We start from the raw sequence: 24,834 nt of genomic DNA, 5'->3' as shown, positions 1-24,834 counted from the left end.
AGTTGCTGTATGAGTGTAACCGTCAAAGTTAGACTAGGGGGAATTATCTGCAATAAGTGGTGTTCTGAGTTAAAATGACTACTTCAAAATGGATGGTGAGGAAGAAGAGCTGAAGTTAAAAGTGGACAGTTGCCAGGGCTGCTGGCCATGGTCATGCTAGAATTGATTTATCATTGCAGTTGCTCACTTGAGCTTGTTGGACTTAATTGGCTGAAGGTAAAGAAAGCAGCAGCATGTTCAAAGCAGAAAGAAACTTCTAAGAATTACTTAAAAAACCTCCTGAGACTCTTGGAGCTTGAAGACTTTGTTAGGCTCTGTGGCGAGCACAAAGTGGTCCTCTCAGATTGTCACAGAACCGTGGTTTTCCATGAACCTGATCTCTGATCAGCAGCTAGTAAAAAGATAAAGTATAATGGCTAAAAGTTTTGTTCCATGGATTTTTTTTTTTTTTTGTATTTCATTGAAACTGAGAAGGATACGTATTTTGTTTCTGTACTAGCCCAGCTACAGTCTAAGGTTGTGCTTATCTGCCACTTGGTAAATGCAGCAGAAGGTATGAAGGAGGTAGGAAGCTGGACTCACGGGAAGGCGTGGGCTCAGATCCTATCCATGCCTCAGTCTGAGACAGCAAGTTAACATGAGTATCAGCAGAGATGAAATCTTGTTGAGACTAAGTTCTTCTTGATGTTTTAACTAATATTTAACATTATTTAGTCTTCTACTTAACCTCTCTTCCCCTGGCTAGCAGGTCAGCTTATTGGGTTCATGCCCTTTTGCAAGTATTGTTAACCTCACACATTTAGAAATCACAAATTTACTCTCATATTCATGAGACTGCAGGAAAAATGTGCATTTTTTAAACTGAGCAATTAAAACAGTTTAATTACCATTTTAGCTCTGATCCTTTGAGTTTCACAGCTTTGGAACATTTTTTCCTTGCTTTAGGGGCTTGACCATCTTTGCCCCCAGTAAAACCTGTATTTGCCACAGTTTCACAAATGAAGAACTAGTGCTTTAGCAAACACCTGAACTAAGCCAAGACTTGCAGTGAGAACTTGAGATATGGAATTGCTGGTTTTGTGATTGTGTAAGGTTGTGTTTTTTTCACTTTTTTCTGTTTTTGTGCCCCCTCACCACTTATGTGTGTCCATTTTACAACATATCTGCTGAGAATGAGGGAACTGAAGGGATTTCTGATTTGGAGAATTAGTGTAAAAGTGATCAGCAGGAAGGACTGCAGCAAAAAAACAATTAAAAAAAAAGTGATGAATGGGAGAGCACTAAAGGCTGAACTAGAGTAAAACCATCCGTATGTTACATGTGCTCTTCTGAAGCACGTAAGGGGCTGCAGTTTGCATGTTGGTTATCTGTGTTCCCTTTCATACGGGTAAGAAGGCCTTTGGGAATATTTGGCATGATCTACCCAGAATTATTCATCATGTGATGCATAAATTTAGGCAGTGAATATCTCCTGGACAGGGGCATTAGTGAAGATAAGGCTTTACAATGTACTTCATGTTGTCCCTGCATTTGCTCCATAGTGTAAAGGTGCGATACATCATCCTGCCACAGCTCTGTGTTTTCCAATGCCTCATACATTTTTTGTTCTTACTCCCACCTGAAAATATCCAGCATGACTGTTCCCACTGCAGTTATGGGCATTTTGAAATATCCATCAATGGGAATGGTTTTCAAAAGTAAGAGAGACAGCAGGGCACCAACTTCCACCTGCCTGTCCACAGGAGTCAGAAAACCATTACCAAAACCTGTACCTAGTGTACTCCAGCAGAACTTGTCCTGTGAAGGGATGTTTCTGCAGCCTAAACAAGAGGCTCTGTGGATGCCACTAATGAGTAGCTGAAGAACTGGGACTGATTCTCAGTAATTACTTTGAACTGCCATGTTCAGTCTCTGCAGTTGAATGGCCTTTCTACACGTGGATGTAGACTAATAGCTTCTGGGCTTCTTGAAGTATGAAAATCGTTGCTGTGACAATAGCATTAGTCTGACTTTCTTGATTTGGAACTTCCTTTTTCCTTTGTGCCAGTTGACAGCCTCTTTCATGCTGAGACTAGGTGGTGATGGGGCCTGAGTTGTAATGCCTGTCCTGGTTTTGGTGTGTTTGTATTGTCTAATCCATTGCACATTCTTTTTCTCTTTCTTTTTTTTTCTTTCCTATTAATTTCAGAGAGATAATTACATCCACCTCATCTGGTCATAGAGATAAAGCATAAAGGCAGACCTGATACTGCCCACAGTGCTCAGATGGGCCCGATTCTGCCATTCTTGGTCAGCCTGAGGGCCAAATGCCATTGGAACATTCTCTGTTCATGTCTGTGGGGCTTCTTCTGGAAGCACGTGCTACTTGAAGAAAACAGTGGTGGGCCTCAGATGAAGAATACTTCTTTATCTCATCTGAGGTTCAAGGTTCTTATGACTTTTGGTGCCTTCCCTTTTTGTCATTTTGAGTTTTGACAGGGTATTAACAAATGTGTTGTGTTGGTGAATGCACTGTTCCAAATACCCAGCTCCCTTGTGTCTGTCATTACCTTTTTACCTGTTCCAGGCCCAACTTTTTCAGGTCCCTGAGGCCACCAATAGTTCTTAATTGTCCTGATTGGTCTCACCTGAGACTTCCCACCTACACACTCTGTTCATTGGCCTGGGAACCCCATTGAAGGTTGGGTCTGGGGCTTTAGTTGCCGATTTGACCCCCTAGGTGACCTTGGTCCTGACTTACCTCTTGCTGTGCTGTTGGACCCTGTTACCTACCTCCTATGTTCAGCCTGGTGGGCTTGCATCCTTTGGTAAGAGCTTGTCTTAGATGAAGGTTGCCCTCAGCTCCCGTCTCAGCCCCTCCTGGCCCTGGCAACCCCATCTCCAGGGTACATGTGCAGGCTGTTGATGGTCTGTATCAGCAGCCTGGTGCTTTTGAAAGACATACAGAGCAACATGTTCATCCAGCTTCTTGCCTGTCCTTTTCACAAGGAGAATGCAGGGCAGATGGCTGCGGCTGCCTTCCCATGATGGGATGGTCAGAACTGCCTCTTCTTATCTGCTGTTCCCCCGTTTCTCCTTTCTCTTTGTTCTTTGACTCCCCTTCTCCCATTAGGCCAACTTGAAGGATGCCATGGCCAGGGTTTCTCCAGCTGGCAATCCAGGAGCCATTGCACTGCTCTGTGCAATGCCAATTGCTGTGGTGAATTGCCTCCAAGGTGGCTGCCCCACTTTTGAGGGGGCTGCCTGTAACCTTCCTCTACAAAAATCTCTTTGTATCATTTTGAAAGGATTCCACAATAAAATTATTGTACTGAAAAGTGGAGAGGTAAGGTGGGAAATGTAGTAGCTGGAGATTACACATTGAGCTCTCAAAATTTTTCCATTAATTGGGGAAAAACAGCATTCTACATCTTCATATTTGCAAAGTGCAGAAAAGGACTGGGCTTTCTAAGTTTTGATGTCAATCCCATGAGCTAATGGATGAAAGAGAATTTGATAAGAACAGTTTGGTTAATTAAGGTATAGAACAATGTGCTGCTGTTAAGTTTTTCACAGTTCTTTTGACCTGTGGTCCAGCACTGAAACACAGTTTGGAGAATTCAAGCCTTGACTTTGCTACCTAGAGTAGCTTTTCAATCAAAGAAGGTTAGGTGTTTTTTGTAGTGCTTAAAAACTGAACTTCACAGAAGAAAATTCACTGGTTCTTGTCATGATATTGTTACAAAGGCAAACATTGATATGGCTCTCTACAACTACAAGACTAGTTTACGCAGGATTCTTTGGCTTTTGCTGTCAATGTGGAGCTATTGATCCATGAACATAAATCCTTACTGATCTCCAGTCAAGTTTATAGGACAATGAAATTATAGGATTACTTGAATCAATCCATGTTTCTAAAGCAAGCTATAGAAATATAAACAAGTTACCGATTATTTAATAAAGTCAATTTGCTTAGAAATGCCTGGCCCCAGGCAGCAGATGTTACGTTAATATCTGCTTGCTTTGGAATTTCACTGGTGCTGCAAGATCTTAATGTCACTATTAGCAAAGGTAACTTTATTTTAGAAATGCATTCCAAGCTCTCACAGGAAGAGGAAGAAACTGCCATTCCTTTTGACCACAAAATCTGTGCTATTTCTAAGTGGAGTTCTTTGAAATAACTAGGATATCTCACAGCTTGTTGCTTTAGAGGGGACTTAGTACAGTGACACTACATTTAGTTAGCATAATTAGTTTTTTAGCTCCTATGATATTGACTGAGTTTGAAGTACCATAACTTTTAGTCAGCTAAGATTAAATTTGTTATTGAAGTACAAGTTTTCACGATACTTTAGCTTTCCTAGAATTTTAAGCTGGGTCTCTGCTTTCTGAGAAGCATTCAGGTTAATATAACCAGGTTCAGACTTGGGGAAACAATTTAAGTAGGAAAGTGAGACTTTCTGTTTCACAGTGGGAAGTGTCATGAAACCTTCCTCTGTGTGAGTTCACAGTTACCGTGTTTGCCTTTCAAGATCCAGTTCATTGTAATGATTTTATTCAAGGTGGATCAAGAATTGCCCATGAGCCAGCCCATGGGTGTCCTTTCAGTGCTCCTGTCCATTTTGAATGCAGGGCAGGATCTTCATAAGTGGACTATGATGTCTCAGTGGTCTGTCTGTTGAGTAGTTTGTCATAATTTATCATGCAGGAGCACAAAATCACCTGGATAATCTGCTTGGTCAATCCTTGAATAGGGGTAGTAATAATGAAGTCATGGACAGCCACTGTAAATCCCTCTATTCCAATACATTAATATTCCCAGTATTCTGGGTATTAAGGTTGTTTTAAACATACAAAAAATCTCCTTGTGAAATGTCCCTTTGGTCTTTTTTACTGGTCTACCTTAAAGATGTTAAGAATTCATTTTGGCTTTGGAAAGGTTTTTGTCTTTAAGATAAATTAATATCATATATACTTAGACAGTTTTGTACATGGGCTTTGCTAAAGCTTATACATAAAGTAGTTTCTGATTAATCTCATGTTTTTTTTAAGCTGTTCTGTGGTATTTCATTTGTAGCATTTTGTGCCTAAGCTGTCTATATAACAGAATTTCATTGATCTGAAGACTGTGCTACAAATTTTGATAGAGAAGAACTGCTACAAAATTAAAATTAAACACATATCTAAGCTTCCTTCACCTATCATAAAATTGCTGTGGCTCAGCCTTGATTAGATTATTATAGACCTAAAACATAGGAGGTAGAATAGCATGAGTGAAGTTGAATTTGGTCATTAGCAGGTGTTTGTGGTTAGTCTAGCTGGTTAGTCATTAGCCTCTGAAATACGTGAGACTACATTTTCCATTTGATACGCTCTGAAGATGAGTCAAAAATCTTAACATGATTTAGATCTGCTGAGGTCTATAATCCTGCTTTTTAATAAGTTTTATATTTCATGTCCGAATTATACTTGTGTATGTCAAGCATTGTTGAGGCTCACTGCCCTGCTTGTATTCATTTTGAACTTGAAAGGCATTGCTTTGGAAGAATATTTGCAGAGAATATTCCTGAAGTCACAGCAGACAGGGCTTTCAAGGCATGAAGGCTTCCTGGACAGCCTGGATTGTCTGCATGATGGTTTTGGTTTTTATTTCCCAGTGAAGGAACAGTTCAACTTCTCACACTTTGAATGCTATAATATACTTCACTTTTTAATATTTACTGCTATGAAAGTGCATGCAAGCTGAAGCTCTGTCTGTTTGGGATTGAACTGCTTCTCCCTTGTAGGTCTGACATTTGCTGGGGAGCTCTCAGGCTGCAGGTATGTCATGCTGGGGAGTGAAGTATGAGGTGGGTGTTTTGAGCTTTGTGTATGTCAAAAATGGTTTTTTTGGCTTATACTGAATGAGATGGTGATCTGTCGATTCTATTTGCTATGGAAGAAGAGAGCTCAGATGGCACTGCGTCAAGGAGCTGGGAACCTTAGTAGATGCAACATTGAGTGAAACCTAGTGGAGGCAAACGCTGACAGTGCTGCTGACTCATAGGGGTCTGGCAGGAAAAGGCTCTCTTCCACTTTTGCTTGTCTCAGGCTTCCTCCAGCATGTATGTGGTTAGTGAAGACTTCATGTCTCTTTCCAAAGTTCTTTGATAACTTTATCATAATCAGCCTGACTAGCGTGGCTCCACAAAGAGGAGGTTGGCAAAAAATATCTGTGCCCTTAACTAGTCAATAAGGATGGCATTTCTCATGTAAGGGACCTGTAAAGAGAGGTACAGAACTGATAAATAGTCTGTTTTCATTGCTATCTGTCTCCCTGACACCTTTCCCCATGCCTTGCAAAGCATCATGTGGATTTTTGTGAATCCTCATGGAGGTGGACCCTTAACTCTGGGATGATAACTGCGAGCATGTGGATCTGCAGTGAGGAGTGCTCCAGGTGGTTTGTAGAGTCAGTGCTGCACGCCACCCTTCTTAATGGCTGGAGGTGCTGAGTTAAAACCTTCCAGCAAGAAACAGGTTCTGAGGCTTAAAAAACAAAACAACCTTCCCCACAAAATCAACAATAGAAAAAGATGGTTGTTGTTGGGAGCTTGATTATGTGTTCTCTTCCAAATTGGATGCTGATGTGAGAGCCTATTTTCATTCGTAATGAGTGTGTTTAAGAACTACTCATCCCACCTACCTCCCAATGTGACTGGGAAAAGGCTCCGGTGTTTCTTAAAAAATAAGTGAGGTCTGTACTTGATTCTCTGTTTGCTGATAGTTTTGCTGTTGACTTTAATAGGAGGGCATAAGTCCTCCATGTGCAGATAAATTTGTCCTTTAATTAAAAAACCAAGTAAATAAAAGCACAGTGAAACTGTAATATTATTTCTTACCTTCTACTCCTGTGGTGATTGGTTTAGTTTTTTGAAGATACTTTAATGCATGTGGATTTTTTTTTTTTGTTTTTAATTTTATTTTATTTTCTTAAAGTTGCACGGGATCAGTTGCTGGTTGAAACTGGCTTGTGCTCATTGATTAACTCCTTGTGTCACTGGTCTTGAATCATGTTGCAGTTGTTCTTGGAGAACCTGGCAACAGCAAACTGGCAGAGCTTTTATTGACCCAGAATAGCAATAGCATTTTTAATACAACAAGCAAGGTTTTCTGTGAACTACCATGCTATTCTGTGGAGCTGATGAGCTGGTTAACACTTTTAACTTATTCTGCAAAGATCTGAGGCTGGAAAGGAATTAATGCAGTTGTGAAGCACAGAGGACCAAAATAGAAGTGATTCAGTTAGAGTAGAGCCAAATCTTCTTAAAATTAAACTCCATTGTGTTAGAGACTTTACTTTTTTGATACCTATATTATTAACTTCTCTGATAAGAGCAGGAAATGTAATACAGTGATATTGGAGAAGCCTCGCACATTAAATCTAAGCTATTATCTTGGGGCTGTATGAGAAGAAACCACTCTTCATCTGGTGTGTTATGGGAATGAGATGTTGCAGAATTTCTGTTTCTCAAGGTTGCCATATAATTCACTAATAGAGGGTTTTTTTTAATAGTTTTTATTTCCGCAACTTTCAAATAGGTTGTATGGAACAGGTGGGAAGGCTACAGTACCCAGAAATGTGTATTTCTAGTTTCATAACTAACAAATAATACTGGACAGTTTGGGGAATTTTGTCATGGGCAAGAGTGTTTTACTTGCAAGCTACTGCTGTTGGTGCTGTAATCCTTAAGATTTTTTAAATAATGACATTTAGTAACTTTGTAACAAGCTGGTGGTCTTCTCTCATATGAGTGGTTAAAGGTTTCCTTTCGGGTTGCCCTTTCTACTTGGACTGGACCAGATGCCTGAAACACAATTGAGGTTTGCAGGCAGGGAATATGGAAGAAAGCTGAGAAATTCATATACTATGGATAAAATATTTCCTAACTGCGGTCAAAGCTTGATTGTTCCTGGGAGGTTGTTCAAGGGAGTGTGGTGGCTTGACTGTTCTGCAACACTGAGATAGTAAATGTTAACCCTGGTACTAGAAATGCAACGCAGGGGTAGCCAAAATATCTCTGGAGGGGCTGGTTAATGGTGCCTCCTGATGTAGCACTGCATTGAGTCAGGAAGCCTGCTGTAGGACTCATGAACCTGAGATGTCACAGCCAAACAGTTCTGTCTGTGTGGATTAGCCAGAGTGATAGATGCTGACTTATGGACCCTGGTACTACAGTGGGGTTTTTCTGCTCATTAATTTTTCCTTCTATATATGTTTTCGAGTAGTCACATTGGAAGAATTTTCCCCCAATTCCTCCTTTTAGTTGTGATAATTTAAAGTTGATTTTGTTCCATTCTTTTAAGGCATAACCAGGCTGGACATTAAGTGCTAATTAAGTTTTATGTTGCAGAAATACTTTATTTTTGTTACTTCAGAGAATGACACTGTTTGTGTGCCAGGGTGCTACTGAAAGGTCTTTATATCCTTCTTCTATGACCTGTACCATGGTCAGCCTCTCTCATCCTCTGTTCCCCCCCACCCCGACTTTCCCCAGTTTGTTGTACTTGATGTCTCAAAACCTATTCAACAGCACTGATGTCTCAAGCGGTGGGTATGTAAATATTTAGTGGCATGACAGTCAACAACAGTGGGAGGGGGGAAATTGCTACATCCTTCCATCCAGGGAACCTTCAAGTTCCTCAGAGCGTGCAGTTGATGAGAACAGGAAAGGTTTGCAGTTTGCACTTGATATATTTTTGCTCTCCTGGTTCCTGTTTTGTTGCAGATGTCCTTCGTATAGCTGTGGGAGGCTTTATCAGCTCTTGTGAAGACTTTCCCCCACACGCACCACTCAAGGCGGGAGCTGCAGTGGAGGAAGATGGAGCCTCTAGGTCTCCTGGCATTTGTCTCCGTAGAAATTAATAGTACAACGGTCACCCTGGCTTTGCTGGCAGTCTTCCTGGTCCTGCTGTATTGGTAAGTGACAAAGGTGATATGGGCTGCATATTGGACACAAAGCCTACTGAAGGTCCTCCAGCATCTTATTTGTAAGGGTAAACTGGAAGATAATTGGCTAGAAGGGACAGGCAAGAGGGAGCTGGTTTGGATGCAGAGATTGAAATAAATACTGACAAAACTTACAATGCCTTCTAGAGAATTCTCTCCTTGCAATATTTTCTTGTAAGTGCTTTACCAACAAGATTCTAACAAAAATTGTCTTCAAAATTAAGAGCTTACTATTGTTGGTTTCTTATTAGTTTCTGTAGGCAGCAGGAACATTAGTGCTGGTCAGAAAGAAATTGAGTACTTGTTGCAGGGTTGCCTTAGACCTCTATGCTGTACACTTGTCCCTTGACAGGTTTCTTGGCTTAAGCATGCAGACACTTTAACTGCTGTTTGAATTTGCTCTCTTGTAGTGGATACAAATCAGAATAACAGTAGCTGCAATGGTTAGCATGGTAAGCATTGCAGTGAGCTATGCTGAAAAAAAACAAAACCAAAAACCAAACAACAATGTTTTGTCTGGATAATTTATTTCAGAAATTAAATTAGCCCAACTCGGAGTGCTTTTATGACTGTTTTTACTTGAATACCTCTTCAAATCCTGCCTTCCAGTAAACCAATGTTTTTTTCTTATTTGTATGTGCGCTCAAGGAAAAGTTTCAGGGATGGTGGTAGAAAAAGAATCTCTGACAAAAACCCAAAGCTAATCTAGAAGAGAATAGTGATGTCAGCTTCAGGTTAGCACAATTGTTACAGCAGTGTAAATGACAGATCATTTCTGCACATATTTCTTCATTCTTTGACCCTGTTGAACTTTGTTCAGCTTCCTTGTGTGTCAAGGGAGGGTCTAGAGAGACTGAAAAAGAGTCAAGCCCATATTTGATGTGCATTGGCATATTGCGTAGGTGAGTGAGCCAGCTTTCTTAATAAGATCTGCCCTGATCATCACAAACATCCAAGTTCTAATTCCTTTGAATTTGACTGGGAAATAAAATGGCAGTAAAACCATGCTGCTTAGCTGCTGAGCTGTTGATCTCTGTAAGCTTATGGGGATGAGGGTGAGTGCAGAGGCACACCCACACATCAGAAGTGCAGCAGGTTGCTGGTGGGATCTGACCACCTGTGAGACTGGTGGAAGGGCCCGATGTTTCCATGTAGTACATGTCAATGTGTCCTGAGGTCCCTGAAGGCATGGAACTGCTCTGTGTAAATGTAGGGTACCTTCTGGTGCATGCTTCTCCAGAGCCTCATTTTCTGGTTCTGTTTGAGGAAGGCTGTTCTTCCCCTTGAGGTGGAGGCATGGCAGTTTAGTGCAGAATTTGGTCTTGCTGTGAACAAACCTAGCTCTAATTGCAGTCTGAAGTCAAAGTTAAACTAGGCTTTTGGCTGTGGACAGTCAGCTGCTGAATTGAGTGTCTACCATATAAGTTTCAGAAAGTCTACATTAGGATTGAGGTGGGAAATTGCCTTACAGTAGAGATACACCATTAAGTGCTTCTGCTTTCCTGGCTGAAGATGAGTTCTGTGAAGGCAATAAGTAAGGAAAACTGGAGTTTTATATGGGGAAGTGTTTTATACTCTTACCTGGCAATGGTTACTATTAACCGGTCTTGTTGATCTACAGATACAGGTTGATTTTAAGTAGCTTATTAGGTACAGGTGCCTATGGGTTACTCTTCCAATGGAGGAGGGTGCTTCTTAAACTTTCAATGAAATATACCGGGCAATATCTGCGGGCTATTGGTAGGTTTGCCTGGTGGCTAAGCTATTCAGATTCATTTATCTCAGTAAGATGGAATGACTGAACCTGTAAGGTTAATGGTGTGAATCACATCTGCAAGTGCTGTGGTTGTTGTTCAAACCTGTCAACCTATTCAATTGAGAGTCTGTTTTTTATATTATTTTTTTATACTGCATGTCTGTTTAAACAAATGAGTAAAACCCAATGCATGCTCATAGCTTCCTTTATTCATGGCTGAAACCTTGGGGTCAAGGAGCTATTTAAAGGGTATGTAAAGGGTTGCTAATAAAAATGCACATCCCTAATTATAGAGAATGGTTTTATTACAATCATATTGCATACCCAATTGTCTGGCACTTCCAGGAGTCAGAAAACACAAGTGTTATGTATGGCAGGAGTAATAATAAAGTAATAACTCTTCAAGTTCCTTTGACATTTTGATTCTAAGCCTTATTCTCATTTTTAAATAACTTCTGAATTCTTATTTTTCTATCTTTTTCTGCCAGCATTGTATCATGTCAGAAGGGCAGTCATGGGGGAAGAGAGGAATGAATATTTGCTGTTGTGAATTTTGTTATGGTAGTAGCTTATGTGAACTGTTGTGTGAGTACAAAAAATAGGCAGCTTGTCCACCTTGTTGGCTCTAAAACAGACTAAACAGAAGGCAGTTGCAGGTAGAGGAAAGAGTCGATAGATTTAATGAACACTAGAATACCAACATGATGATGGCAGCTGGCATGTTATTGAGTTGTTTTCTTAGCATGGTTTTGGTGGATGGGGGAACTCTGTGGTTTAAATGAAAGCCTTGAGCTGCTGCACATCAGCTCAGCCTCAGTCACTGTTAGCATGTATATTGTAAGGCCAGCTGTGATTTATCACAGTTCAGCTGGCAGGTGGTATCTTGCTAAGTTGTGATAAGACCAATCTCTTCAGATTTTTGGGTAAGGTGAGGTCATATGAAGCAAGGGTTGATCGGGAAAGGGAGGAGAGCCTGTAGCTGCATAAAAATAAACTTCTAGAAAATATATAGGCCTTAGGAGGAAACTTGGATGATTTGGTCCTTTTTTTTAAGACTGGTACAATAAAGATCATCGATAACTCTTTATAACAAATCCTCTAATAGCACATCTCATGCATTGTTATCAGTGTAATATAGAGATGATGCTTGTAGTGTATTGTGTCAATTTTAAATCAGGGAAAAATTCAGTGACTGTAATCTCTGAGTATTTATCTTCCACATGACCTTAAGTCAGCTATAAGGAGAGGCTTTTTAAGGTAGTTGATTTAATGTTGGGAGTAGAAAGATAAGCTTTTGGGTACATAGTCTCTTCAGATTTGAAATGAGAAGAACAAACCTGAGGTGTCTTTTTTGGTAATCTGTCAATTTAACTGACGTGCTCAAGTCTGCTTGCTGTCCTTCATTCTTGAAGGACTTAGTTGTCTACTCCTCTCCCCATCCTTACTCCTTGCTCTCAGTAGGTCAAAGTCTCTTCTTGCAGGTCTCCTATAATGGATTCTTCAGTGTCTCTTGCTACCTCATTACTATTATGACAGTGAAATTACTGTTTTACTGGCTACAAAAAAGCATAATATGGCTAAATAAATAAAATTCAATAATACCAGTGGCACAACACGGACCGTTCTTAAAATTCTCTTGCCCATGTCCCCCCCAACCCACTGTGATTTCTAATAGCCAAACTGATTATCAGAGCAGTTTCTTTTCAGAGAACTTTCTCAGTTTCAAGGACTGCTATCTCTATTTGCTTATTCTCTGTGAATCTCAGAGTTTTTTTAGGCACAAAATGAAAACAAACACCTAAGAGAGAAATGAGGTTAAGATTTACAAATCCCAGTGATATTCTGTATTTAAAAATACAGTAGTATATTTATGCAACATATTGTTCATTTTCATTTTAAACAGATGCTGAGATGGGTATCCCATGCTTGGCTGTAACTGCAAACATTGCTTTGTGTCTTTCTTTTTTGCTGTCTGGGAAGATGTTTGACGAAATGAAAGCAGGAGCTTATCTTGCTTTAAAGTTTAATGTACCATAAGCTTAACATTATGAAGAAGCTGTCACAGCATTCAGATACCTGTGTTCAAACTGAATTATCAACCCCTGTCTAAACAGACCTGGGTTTTTTTAGAAATATGGAGGTTGGATGGGAGGTGTTTGTTGATGTTTGTGAGATACACGTCTAATTGCATGCTTTCAAACATAGCAAAACACATACTAGCAGTGTTCTTGTCTGTTTCTGAAAAGCTAAATCATTCAGAAGATGCCAGTTTTACACTGAAGTAGTGTTAATGATCACTTGTGTTACAGAAATGTATAGAGAGATTGAGAGATTTTGGCTCCACTGGATCTAGATACTGTCCACCCATTGCACAACAAGTCAATCCTGACCCAAAGCATTTGCAGTCTCTGATCAAAAAGAATGAAAACTAAACTTTCGCCTCTAGTCTTAAGACTAGGCATTTGCTTACACTTAGATACAGAAGGTACTTCTTAGAAGTGGGGGACAACGTGTTAGAGTTCATCATTTGATAGCATACCTGTATGAGACCACTACAGAAGTTAATCTTGGGACAGATAGTATTTTGATACAGGTGACTTCAATACTATTGTTTGTTTGGCATTATTTTACATCTGTTGTTTTTGAAAGAGCTCTGAAAGAGAAAGCTTAGAGATAGCTGTCTCCAAGTAAAACTTTGTTCTGTTTTTGCAGAACCTTGCTATTTGAGCTTGAGTTAGGTAAAAGTGAGATCAAATAGATTTCATTTTTTTTCCCCTCTAACTAGATGCCACCTAAAACTAGATTTTGCACCATTTCTTCCTCCTAAAAAATTCAGTGTTTATAAAAGATGTTTGATTGCTAGAGCATTAGGCTGATGATTTGAGTGCAGGTAAGTAGGTGAGCAGGTTATTCTCCCTAACACATTCAGATAATGCTTCCAACCAGATCCAGCGTCAGGCAGTACAAAAATGGGAGACGTTTTGAAAGGAACACCAGCTGTGGGTGAGTAGGCCTGAACTTTTCCAGCTCTCACTGCTGCCATCAGAGAGCTACAAGGACCACTGTGGCTGGAGACAGAAGCCTGGGTAGGGAACACCAACATACACCCATTAAGATGTACAGCTTTCATGGCAGGCTCATTAGTTTGCAGTGAACCCCACATCAGGTTTACAGGGTCAGAAGCCTGGGAAGTTTGGTTTCTTTGGTATTCTTTTAACCCCAACTGTTTTTTTGTAGTTGTTTTGGTTTTTTTCCCCTAAAATGGCCATTATGTCAGTGGAAGTCATTCTGCTTCTCTCCCCTTCATTCAAAGGGCTTATGAAAGCTAGAAGGATCTGTCTAAACAGGAAACATCAGCAAACTGCTGTTGGTGACAGAAAAAACTAACAGATTTGGAATTTGTCACGCAGCTTTACATGAAGCAAATCTGGAATTCTCACTAACGCGTCAAACGTAATTTGATCCCACAGCTGTGCAGTGTATGGCCTTATCTTTGAGCTAAATCAAGCATCTCTAGGTGAGCCTGAGAAGGAGCAGGGTAAGCTACTGAACTATGATTTGGAAAAGTGCCACGCCACAAATGACTAAATACTTTCTTTCTTTGAAAACAAGGTAGATTTGATAATCCAAAAAGAAGTTCCCTCAGTGCCCTGATTATGCTGCTTTTGTGTCAATAAACCACTCTTTTTTTGGTGGGGGGGAAGGTAGAACAGGCTTCATAATTACATTTGCAGGTTATCCTGGTAAATGTAGCTCAGCCTCTAGTGCTGTGCTGCTTTGGATATGCTTGCTTGCATTTCATTGGAAAACTCAGAGGCCTCTTATGTTCAAGTGTTGTATGTGTGTTTATTTGAAGACCCTTTTCTTCTTTTGTGAAGGTGCATTTCACCCTAACAACTCTGTGTAAAGTCAATCTCCAGCCTACTCATTCTTTGTGGTCTTCGTTTTTCCTAAACCTTTTCATGCCTCTGCCCAAAAAATCCCTCAGGACAATTTCTTTAAGCGCATGGAGATCATAGCATTAATATCATGTTAAGGTAGACCTACAGGGATAGGTTAGCTTCCTTTTACCTATCTTCTGACATCATCTCCAGATCTAGTATCCAGTGGAGCATGCTGTGAAGCTGGCTAGTGCTCACCAATGCCACTAGACCAACAGGAGCTGGACACAGTCCTTGAGCAATCCCATTTCTGCTTTTCCTTCCCACAGGGCTTGGGATGGACTGGCTCTGGTTTGAACTGGGATGTACAAACAGGAGAGACTGGCAAGGGGGGAATTAATCTGGCCTCTCCACCATGCAGCTTCCATCTGGGAGTCTTCTCTGGAGCTTCATTTAGCTTTTCTGGACTAGGTCTTTGGTTTTAATTTCTGATCTGCTGTTTGCTTTGAGGCAGGTTGCTTTTCTTCTCTTGGGGATATTCGGGCACCTCACAAAATAATTTTGGGTGCTCTGAGTTAGCTTCTAGGATCTCCTGCCTCCATCTACTGACTGTATTAGGAACCTGAGGAACTTAACATGCTGCTCCTGGTACACTAAATGGAATTTAAATTAAATGGTGAAAGAAGGCAATGTAAACAACCTCCTTAAGGAGAAGACTCCGCCTGTGTGAGCAGTGGGGCACTCCATCCCATTGCTCAGGGGCTGTCTCTTGCGGTGCTTGTGCATTTAATTGCCAGGCTCAGCAGGGCCTCTCAGAACTGCTGTAATTCTTCCAAACCATGGCACGAACTCTGCTCTCCCCTGAGCCCCAGGGGAACGTATTGGCAGTTCCTGTGACTGCCCTGCATTGGGGTGACTAGTTTTGTGTCCTCACGTGCTCCAAGGGGTGAGGACTTGTCACTCCACATCTTTCAGACAGCAGTCCAAGTGTCCTGCCAGCCTTGCTGTGGTCCTTCTTAAATGGAAAGTTAAATCAATGGGCAGTTTTGACAGGTGAGACTTCCTCGGAGTGCTGAAGAGTAAATCGGTGTTCTCCCTTCTCTTGTCCCCTTCAACATTGCTCCCATCATTAAAAGAAAGTTGTCCATATTCTTCTTTTTCACTCCTTTTTGTCTTTACGTCAAGCTTTGTCAATAATAATGTTCAATGTGTTTTGTCCTCATTGCTGGCTCACTGGTAATTAATGCCTTTGATTGCCATGCCTTGCTCTTCTGTAGTATTTAATGGAGCTGTCTGAAAACAATTTTTAAATAAAATATTGACATATTATTGAGAGAGTGTCTTTTATCAGTTCCCCTTGACATACCTGAAACCTTTAGATGGATTTTTCTCTATCTTTCTGTTATCTCCCTAGGTTTGGTTTTGGCTTTTTTCCCTATTGAAAACAAAGTTTACTCTTCCATGAGCTCAGTGTGTGCTAACTGCTGAGAAATAGCCAGCAGAAAGAGCTCAAAGTATTTTCTGGCTTTGGTCTGGAAACACATTTAGTTCACTTTCCCAGCAATAGTGGAGGAATTTGAGAAAATTATGTCCAATGTCCATCTCTTCGTTCCCTTGTCTTATGTACCATTGCTTACACTGCTAACAATTTCTTTTAGGTTCTGCTTGTTTATTTTACATGTATTTTCTATGGCTGAAGTGACTTTGCAGGTCAATACTAGAGTTCTAATGCAAGGGTCGTCTAGCATGTGGTAGATTCTCCATATCCATTCCTCTGGTTGTTTCTTTCCTGGTCAACCCTCTTTTTCATGGTTCTGCAGGACCTGTGGGGTTCTTGAGGACTTTGATAAGGAAGCCAGAAAGAAGGGAAAGAGCAAAATCTGTTATTTTGGTTTGTTTCTCAGAGAGAAGAAGCAGCTAGATGCCCAGAATGGCTGGGGAAGGACTAGGAAGAATGAATGGGAACAGAAGGATATTATATGAATTTGAAGTGAGTGGTTACAGATGGAGGTCAAGTATGTTTGGGAAAGTTGAGACTGGAGGAAAGGAGCTGAACTGAGATGTATGTTGGGAGCAGGGCATGAGGTGGTAGCTGTATGCTTGTGTTGACAAACTGAAGTTTACTTCCTTGGAAAGAATAGTTCCTTTCAGATAGTAGAAACCTTGTGATACTTGTTAGGAGTTGAGGAGTATGGGAAGGATGAAAAGGCAGTGGACTTTAGAGGAGATGGGTAATTGGTAACTGTATGATCACAAGCTCCTGCTGTATGAATGCTCTTGGATGAGAACTACTGGCAGAGTTTTGAACCTGTAACCTTAGGTTTTCTTGTAACTTATTCAGTAGCAATAAATCTGATGTAATCTGTGCATGCATGTTTGTGGTTTCTCATCCAAAAAGCTCTAAAGAGCTTTTATGTAAACAACCTCTCAGTAGAGCTATAACAAGATGAAGAGGTCATTGAGGCACGTGGTTTGAAATGTGGGAACGGCATGAAATATAGCCACCCTGGGAGAAAAAGGAGCAGCTAAAGGATCTTCAATGTGTTGCACACCAGCATGAGGGACAGAAAGTGATGGTGGTGAAGCCTGCAAGGGCCTTCTTCCAACTCTTAAAATATCAATATTATCTGTTTGCTCTCCAAAGATTTTAACAAACCTCAGTTTCAAGGTTTTCTGAAATGCTCATCGTTAGTTGAGATGCAGTAATCTCTCCAAGAGAGACCTCAGTATAAGCTTCACAGTAGGAAAACAGAGAAGCTATATGTTTTTATTAGGGTAGTGACTATATCACTAATGCTCTGGAGTGTTTTGTGTCTCTGAACGTTATGATGTATTGTACCCAGCACAGAACTCTGAGTTGCCCAAATGCTTCCTCAGTAGTTGGTCAGGTCAGAGCTCTGGGCGAGAGACAGCACAGCTTTAAGAAGAGCAAACACCTCTTGGTGGTTCCAGAAAGACTTTATGTCCACTCTGTGGCTAATTAAGCTGGACTGACATTTAGCAGCCTTCATTTCTGGATACATATCTGGCCTTCTGTCTCTCTTTTTCTCTTAAGAGCTAAGAATAGGTGGTGCAAAGATAAAGGATCCTCAGTTTTGTGATAACTATGCCTAGCTATGGCAACAAACCTTGAACCTTTCGGATCTCAGAAGAACAGTATTTTAAACTTTTTCTACTAGAAAGTTTTAGACTTCAGGTAATTTCTCACAGTTTGGACACCATTCTCAGTAGTTATGTTTTTAAACTTTTTCAAGTTAAAATTATTAACAGTAGTTAATTGTATAGTGTTGTCACAATTCATTTTCTTTCCTGAGATATGACTTTTGCTTAATACAGTTGGAAGCGCTATCAGCTTAAGTAGAAAACCAGCCATCTGGTGTCCTTCTAGGACACAGAGCCCTGTTGTTAACTGAAAGAGACCATCAGATCTTAGGTGTCAGGCACAGAGGAGTGAGGAGCCTTCCCAGAGCAAGGTTGCAGAGAGAGCTTGGAATATCAACTGTGGGCACAGGTGGTGGAAGGACTGTAAGAATCTGTGCCTTTGCAGGCCATGCATTTTGTAAGGACTGGTGTATTTACGGTGGGTGTTCATCCTGCCAGGACTTAGGCTGGGATTTGAGACTTTGGATTTAGGTAGTTTGTCCCTAACCTGCCTCCTCAGCTTTAGTAGAAGCAAGCTATTAACAAGCACAGTGAGGTGGCGTTTACTTCCATGGTAGCTGGTGATTCAGTTCCTCTTTCAAACCTTGACTGTATCACCTGTGGACATTTTACCATTTAATTTTTGACATTTCTAGGGATTCTGTATAGTAAAACCTGCCCTTTCCCACCCCCGTGCCTTTTATTTACATTCCTGAGTGAGAGCGTAGCCAAGCAGTGAGCTCTGTGCCATGGAAGCATTTTATATTTTGAGCAGAGATAAAAATCTTGTTCCTTCTATAAACAAAACAAATCAACAGATGATGCCCAGGAGAACCATTTCTCTATAACTGTTTTCCTCCAGCTGCTTTCAATTCTGTGCAGCTTGTAATGCACCATATGAAATAGGTGTGTGCCTTTCTGTGTGTGCACAACACAGGTTTCCTCCAGACAGTGGCAACTCCATCATAAAAAAAAAAAAAAAAAAACCAACAAAACAAAACCAAACAAAAAACCCTCACATTTTTTTTTCTTTTACAGTGCTGTAATAATAAGATTACTAATAGAGTTGAGAAGTTTGGTTGCTTAATAGCGTATAGCTTAGCAATGCTAGAAGATATATAGTAGAGGAGCTCTGCAGTCACAGCCACCTCATCCTCTCTCTGAAGGGGTTTGGACTGCTGTCCATGGGAGGATGAGGGGCAGAAATAATCTGAGTGAGTTTGAGTGCATCATAAACATGGTGGGGGGGGAATGAGGGTACAACCAAAATGCTTGTTTGGAGTTTGCTGCCCTGCATTTGCTTGCGTATATCCCTGTGTCAGTGAGGAGTTCCTCGGTGGTGTCACAACAGCTTTGTGGCCAGGCACAAGCCTGTTGCAGGAACGAGCCTGGTAGAAGGCAATCAGAAATGGCCCCTCCAGCCTACTGGAAGCCCTTGCTTGATGGCACCTCTTGCTTTTCTGATTTTGTTTGGTCGTGGTGAACAGCTGGGAGGTTCAGGTGAACGGCCAAAAGCTGCAGGGGCCAGGCAGTGAGACCCAGCAGCATCATGGAAGAAGATCATGAATGGGAAAGAGCGGAGGGTGCTGGATAAGGTGCTGGTAAAGAACTTGTATGGCAAGGTCTCACATGCTTGAGCATAGTTGCAGGCCAGCCCTTGGCAGAGGTGCAGCTGCAGTTGTCTCTTATCTCAGCAGTATCTTCCTCTCCTGAGATATGCTTCTGTACAGGAGGATGGCGGTTAAGCCAGATGTTCTTAAATTGGGGCCTGGAGAAGTAGTATTTATCTTTCCAGGGGCCTTGCTAGGTTAATGGTCTGTCTTTTGCTGTCAATAATCAGTAGCCCCTGAGATGTGGAGGAACTTGGAGGTAACAGGGGAGCAGGAGGGTGGTAAAATTCGGCAACACTTCTGGTCCTCTTGGTGAAGTATGGTTTAGACCTGAAGGAAAATACTATGGTTTCTCATTCAAAAATCTCCCAAGAGCTTTTATGTAAACACCCTCTAAGTGTACATGTATGTACGCACATATGTATACATTTCTATATAAATACATAGCAAGTGACTGGGAACAAACAGCTTCTAAATAAACAGCAGAACATAACTGATCTGATCCTTGGATAGATCACACTCAGTGCCCAGAGCAGCCCCTTTATCCCATCTCTAGCCAAATGACTTCTGGCAGCTAAGGAAATAACCTTGGGTAAAACCAATAGAATGTTTATAACAGGGACATTAGCTATTGACCCTGAAAGTATTTTATGACACCACCTTGGTTTTGCCTTGTATATCTTCATTCCGTGGTTGATATGTTGTACTGTGTTTTTGAAAAACTGCAGTCTTTCCACACCACTTGGGAATCTGTCGTTTGGGCACTCAGACTTGGGTTCACACCCATCAGTACTGGATCATTCTCTAAGGCAAATCTGATCTGGACTGAGGTAGGCACATGAGACAATTTTGATTGAATTAATTAGAGTGCAAGACAAGTAATTCATACCATTTCTGCTATGCTATTGGGAGAAGATAGGCTGTACCTGATCTGGTTCAAAGTTCACTTTTCCATATTAACAAATTTAAGTTAACAGAGCTTATGTCACAGAATCACAGAATGGCTGGGGTTGGAAGGGACCTCTGGAGATCATTCAGTCCACCCCACCTGCTAAAGCAGGTTCACCCAGCGCAGATCGCACAGGAATGTGTCCACGCAGGTTTTGAATGTCTCCAGAGAAGGAGACTCCACAACGTCTCTGGGCAGCCTGTTCCAGGGCTCTGGCACCCTCAAAATAAAGAAGTGTCTCCTCATATTCAGATAGAACCTTCTACGTTTCAGCCTGTGCCTGTTGCCCCTCATCCTGTCATTGGGCACCACTGAAAGGAGTCTGGTCCCATCCTCTTGATACCCACCTTTGAGATATTTATAAGCATTGATGAGATCCCCTCTCAGCCTTCTCTTCTCCAGGATGAACAGACCCAGCTTTCTCAGTCTCTGCTCATAAGATGCTCCAGACCCCTAATCATCTTCATAGCCTTTTGTTGACTCTCTCCAGTAATTTCTTGTCTTTCTTAAACTGGGAAGTGCAAAACTGGTTGGAGTTCTCCAGATGCAGCCTCACCAGGGCAGAGTAGAGGAGGAAGAAGGCATTCAGTAACTCCACCTTCTCTGTATCCTTCATCACCAGGGCACACACATCATTCAGCAGCGGACCTACATTTCCCCTGACCTTCCTGTTGCTGGTGATGTACTTGAAGAAGCCCTTCTTGATGTCCTTGGCATCCCTGGCCAGATTTAATTCCAAGTGGAGCTTGGCCTTCCTTACTGCATCCCTGCGTACTCTAACAGCCCCCTTATATTCCTCCCAGGTAGCCTGTCCCTTTTTCCAGATTACATAGGCATCTTTCTTTCATCTAAGTTTTGACAGGAACTCCTTACTTATCCGTGCTGTCCTCTGCCTTGGGTGGTATGGCTAGGATGGTTTTGATCAGAGGCTTCTTGCCCTAAACCTGGATTTACTGTATCGTTAAAACAGTCTCAAACTTGTTTGAGAACTCAGTTCCATTTACTTTGTGCAATTGCCATAGTAAAATTAGGGAGCAGCAACAAAAGGTCAGTAGAAATTTCGCTGGCTGTCAAGTGCACACGGATCAATTTTTTAATATTTCTATTTGTGAATGTGTTGCCCAATGTGATCTGCTTATGTCTGAGCATTTAGGCCTGTAGCATCTATGGAGCTCAAACTCAGAGCTTTAAGGAAATGAGAGGTAAGCGTTGTAACATAGCTGACTTTTTTTTTGTCAAAGCAGCAAAATATCTTAGGTGCTCAGTTCTATTGAAAATTTGGCTTTAAGTGGAGGTGGATAACAGTCAGAAATCTTCTCCCAGCTGTTGCTGGCAATGGCTGGTTGTTTTTCTGGGTGACAGTATTTTGTGTCAAGTTACAGAGCTGGCTATAAAATTTAAATATTTTTCAGTAAAGCTTACATGGGCAACTTGTCTCATTCATTATCCAAGAAATTCTGAACTTTTAAATAACTGCTCTAAGCTGATTTACTAGTCTAAGCCCTTAAAATTCATAGGCTGAATTTGGCTTGCATTGATTGCACCAGTGATAAAACTGTGTCTTTTTTTTTTTTTTTCTTACCTGAGAACAAAAATAAATCTCTCAACTTTCAACTTTCACATGGTCCATTTTCTGACTGAAAAATATTGTTAAATGTAATATTGATAAAGTAAAAGAGCAACACACAAACCCAAGCAGGACCACAAATCCTTCTCTGAAATTGTTCACACTGGTTATGTAAATAAAATAATATTGATGCTGTTTGCAGAATTGTGATGATATAGGAAATTGCTCTTACATGATAGAAATAGTGTGCCTGTATGTGTCCCCATCTATCTGTCCACCCACCCAGCTCTTTGTTGTTTTGGTTAGCTCTGTAGTTGGCAGACATACCACAGAACCACTTCCTGAGGCAGAAAATGTCCTTTTTCAAGGTTTCACAGAGGATCATTGCAGTAGCTGTTTTGTCTTTTCCTTGCTTGGCAAAAGCCTTTCGACTGAAAAAATTTTTGCTTAGTTTGGGAGGAATTACTGTATGTAGTCAGACACTAATGACTTTCAGCTGAATGAGGTGGATTTTGGTTCCCATTCCAAATAGTTTGTAGAGACACAGTGCACTGAGAGATGTTTCAGCTGCCATGGCTGTTGATCCCTAAGGATGCAGCTAATCTATTTATGTTGGTGTTTTGGTTTGTGTTTTTTTTTTTTTTAATTTGTAAATTGCATTGCATTTGTAAATAGCCAGTGGCCAAAATCATTATCAATGTGTTAACTTAAAGATCAATCAGCATTTTCAAAGGCTGGACAGTTTCAAGAGCTTTCTCTGAGCAAGTTGGAGGCTTTGTCTTGTAGGCTGTGAGCAAATTGTTACAAAACACAAGAGAGTTGGTAGGAGTTTATGGAATCATAATTAATTGACAATGGTTTTTCAAAACCTGCATTTTCCAATTTAAAATAAGCTGTTAAAATAATTTAGAACAGTGTTATGGTAGTCCCTTGGTACATGTAGGTAGCTTTGGGTTAAACATATAAATAATGCTGAAAGGACTATATTTAGTTCTAGACTGATCCAAGGACAACTGAAAAACTGAAGGTCAAATAACAAAACGAAGAAAAGAAAATTATAGCCCTCCTTGTTCTGTTCTGCAGCATGCTGCTTGGCAGCCGTGAAGGTTCAATACTGGGGAATTTGTCACATACAGCTATTTATGATTTGTACTTTAAGTAAAGCAAGTAAGCATGAAGTCTGTGTACTTATTGACAAAAGCACATCACTGAGTCTTGTCACACTGAATCTAGGCAGCAGCTCCTGAGTACTGCAAAATTTCTGAGGCCTGGATATTAAAAGATCTGTGGAAGACCAATTAATCAATGATGACTTTCTTCATACTCTGTCTTGACTCCTGGAGTCTAGCAGTTTCTTCCTAGAACTGAGCTAAAGAGTAACCAGGTGCTCAATGGTGGGCTAAGACCATTGCTTGATTTTTTTTTTTTTTTTTTCCTTGTACAAACTATTGAAATTGTTGAACAAGAGGGACTTCAGGTCACTGTTGACTTGGGAGAACTAGGAGTCTGTGCTTGAACATGAGTTTGTTTAAACAGCCCAAGTGCAGAACTGAATGCTTCTATTTATAGAGATAAGGCAATGAGCTTCGACCCATCTAAGTCAGCCCTCCAATGGTCATGGTGGTGGTTTCTTGCTTCTAATGGAGGGACCTAGTGCCTGTGCTGCCTATCTAGGCAGGATCCAAGGTAGATGCTAGGCTGTATTCTCTTTGCCTAGGAAAAGCATTTCACTTAGGTAGCTGCAGGTAACACAGGCACTGTTAGAGCCACAGGACTAGATTTTAATGGGTCATGCCTATCTCTTCTTCTGAGGACCTGCTCAAGGATGGCGAAACTCTGAATGACCAGGCTGACCATAAATTGTCAGTGATGTGATTTGTGAAATCAAGTTTATGTGACGTTTCACTTGACCTAATCTTGCCAAGCTTGATCATGCCTGCTGGTCCTCTTGCACAGCTCCCCAGCGCTACTGGCCAACCAGCCCACAGTTCCTGGTGCCAGATTCTATCCCTGAGGAGTCCGCTGGCCACTTTGCTCCGGCCAGTTGACGCATTCTGGTTGCCAATGCCTTTATGAGGAGATTTTAGTAGTACATGGTGTGATTAATTATTTTCAGAGGCTTTATTCCCTTTAAACTAGTTTCACACTAGCCTTCCTGTCTCTGAACTACTTATGAAACCATATTCAGTTGAAACTGCAGGGTAGTATCTCCCAAAGTAGTCAGGTTTTCAAATTGGGTAATATACTTTATGTCAAATGTGTGCATTGTATGGACAATGTCTACTCAAACAAAACATTGGCCACCAGTTGAGTGAAGATTAAATGCATCCTCAGTCATCCTCAAAAATGAGTTGGAATATATGTGATTCGACTTGGCTAACCACTTTTCCCAAGATAGATGCATTCAACTCTGAAACAGCAACATTCAGAGAAAATGACTTGTTTTTCTTAGCTGGAAACCATGTCTTGCATAATTTGTGTTTTTGCAATTTCACTTTAAATCTAGGATTTGCATGTCAGAGATAATGGGAAACAATTATTTCCTTCCACTTATTAGCTGGCTGTTGTTTACATTTCTTATGAGCCAGTCTCTCTCTCTCTCTCTTTAAAATATTTTTGTGCATGCTGTGTCTAAAACCACATCAAATTAGAGGCCCAGTAATTAGGGCCATCCCTTCAGCAATGAGTTAATCTCTTTGAAGAAGTGAAGAACAAATCGGGATTGTCCTCAGCCAGAATCCCAGCTGATGCATCATTTTTAGTCTGGTTGTTTCTTCAGCTCTTGAATTTATTATATGTTTAATCATGACTTTGTTTCAGAATAAGGCATAAACTCAGTTATGGTTTAGAAGATTGGTTGGAGTCTTATCCTGATGAAGGGCCGTTTGAACTGAAACTTGAAATTTGGCCTTTGAAGATTGTGTAAAATACTAATGCTTGCAAATGTCTCTTTTAACAGATG

At 40.9% G+C, this 24,834-nt stretch overlaps 1 protein-coding gene across 2 annotated transcripts in view; it reads left to right on the top strand.

Moving 5' to 3' along the window:
* The window catches only part of TBXAS1 (thromboxane A synthase 1), a 250,975-nt gene that overhangs the window by 4,983 nt on the left and 221,158 nt on the right, over positions 1 to 24,834 (top strand). For both annotated transcript variants that reach the window (XM_065852977.2, XM_071798152.1), the window contains one exon: positions 8,748 to 8,938. In XM_065852977.2, coding sequence (XP_065709049.2) covers positions 8,841 to 8,938 — 98 coding nt within the window. In that variant the 5' untranslated portion in view covers positions 8,748 to 8,840. The remainder of the gene's footprint in view (positions 1 to 8,747; positions 8,939 to 24,834) is intronic.

Source organism: Patagioenas fasciata, chromosome 1 (genome assembly GCF_037038585.1).
Source record: "Patagioenas fasciata isolate bPatFas1 chromosome 1, bPatFas1.hap1, whole genome shotgun sequence".
NCBI classification, from domain to species: domain Eukaryota; kingdom Metazoa; phylum Chordata; class Aves; order Columbiformes; family Columbidae; genus Patagioenas; species Patagioenas fasciata.
The sequence above is the reverse complement of the archived record's forward strand: the minus strand, read 5'-3'. Positions and strand labels throughout refer to the sequence as shown.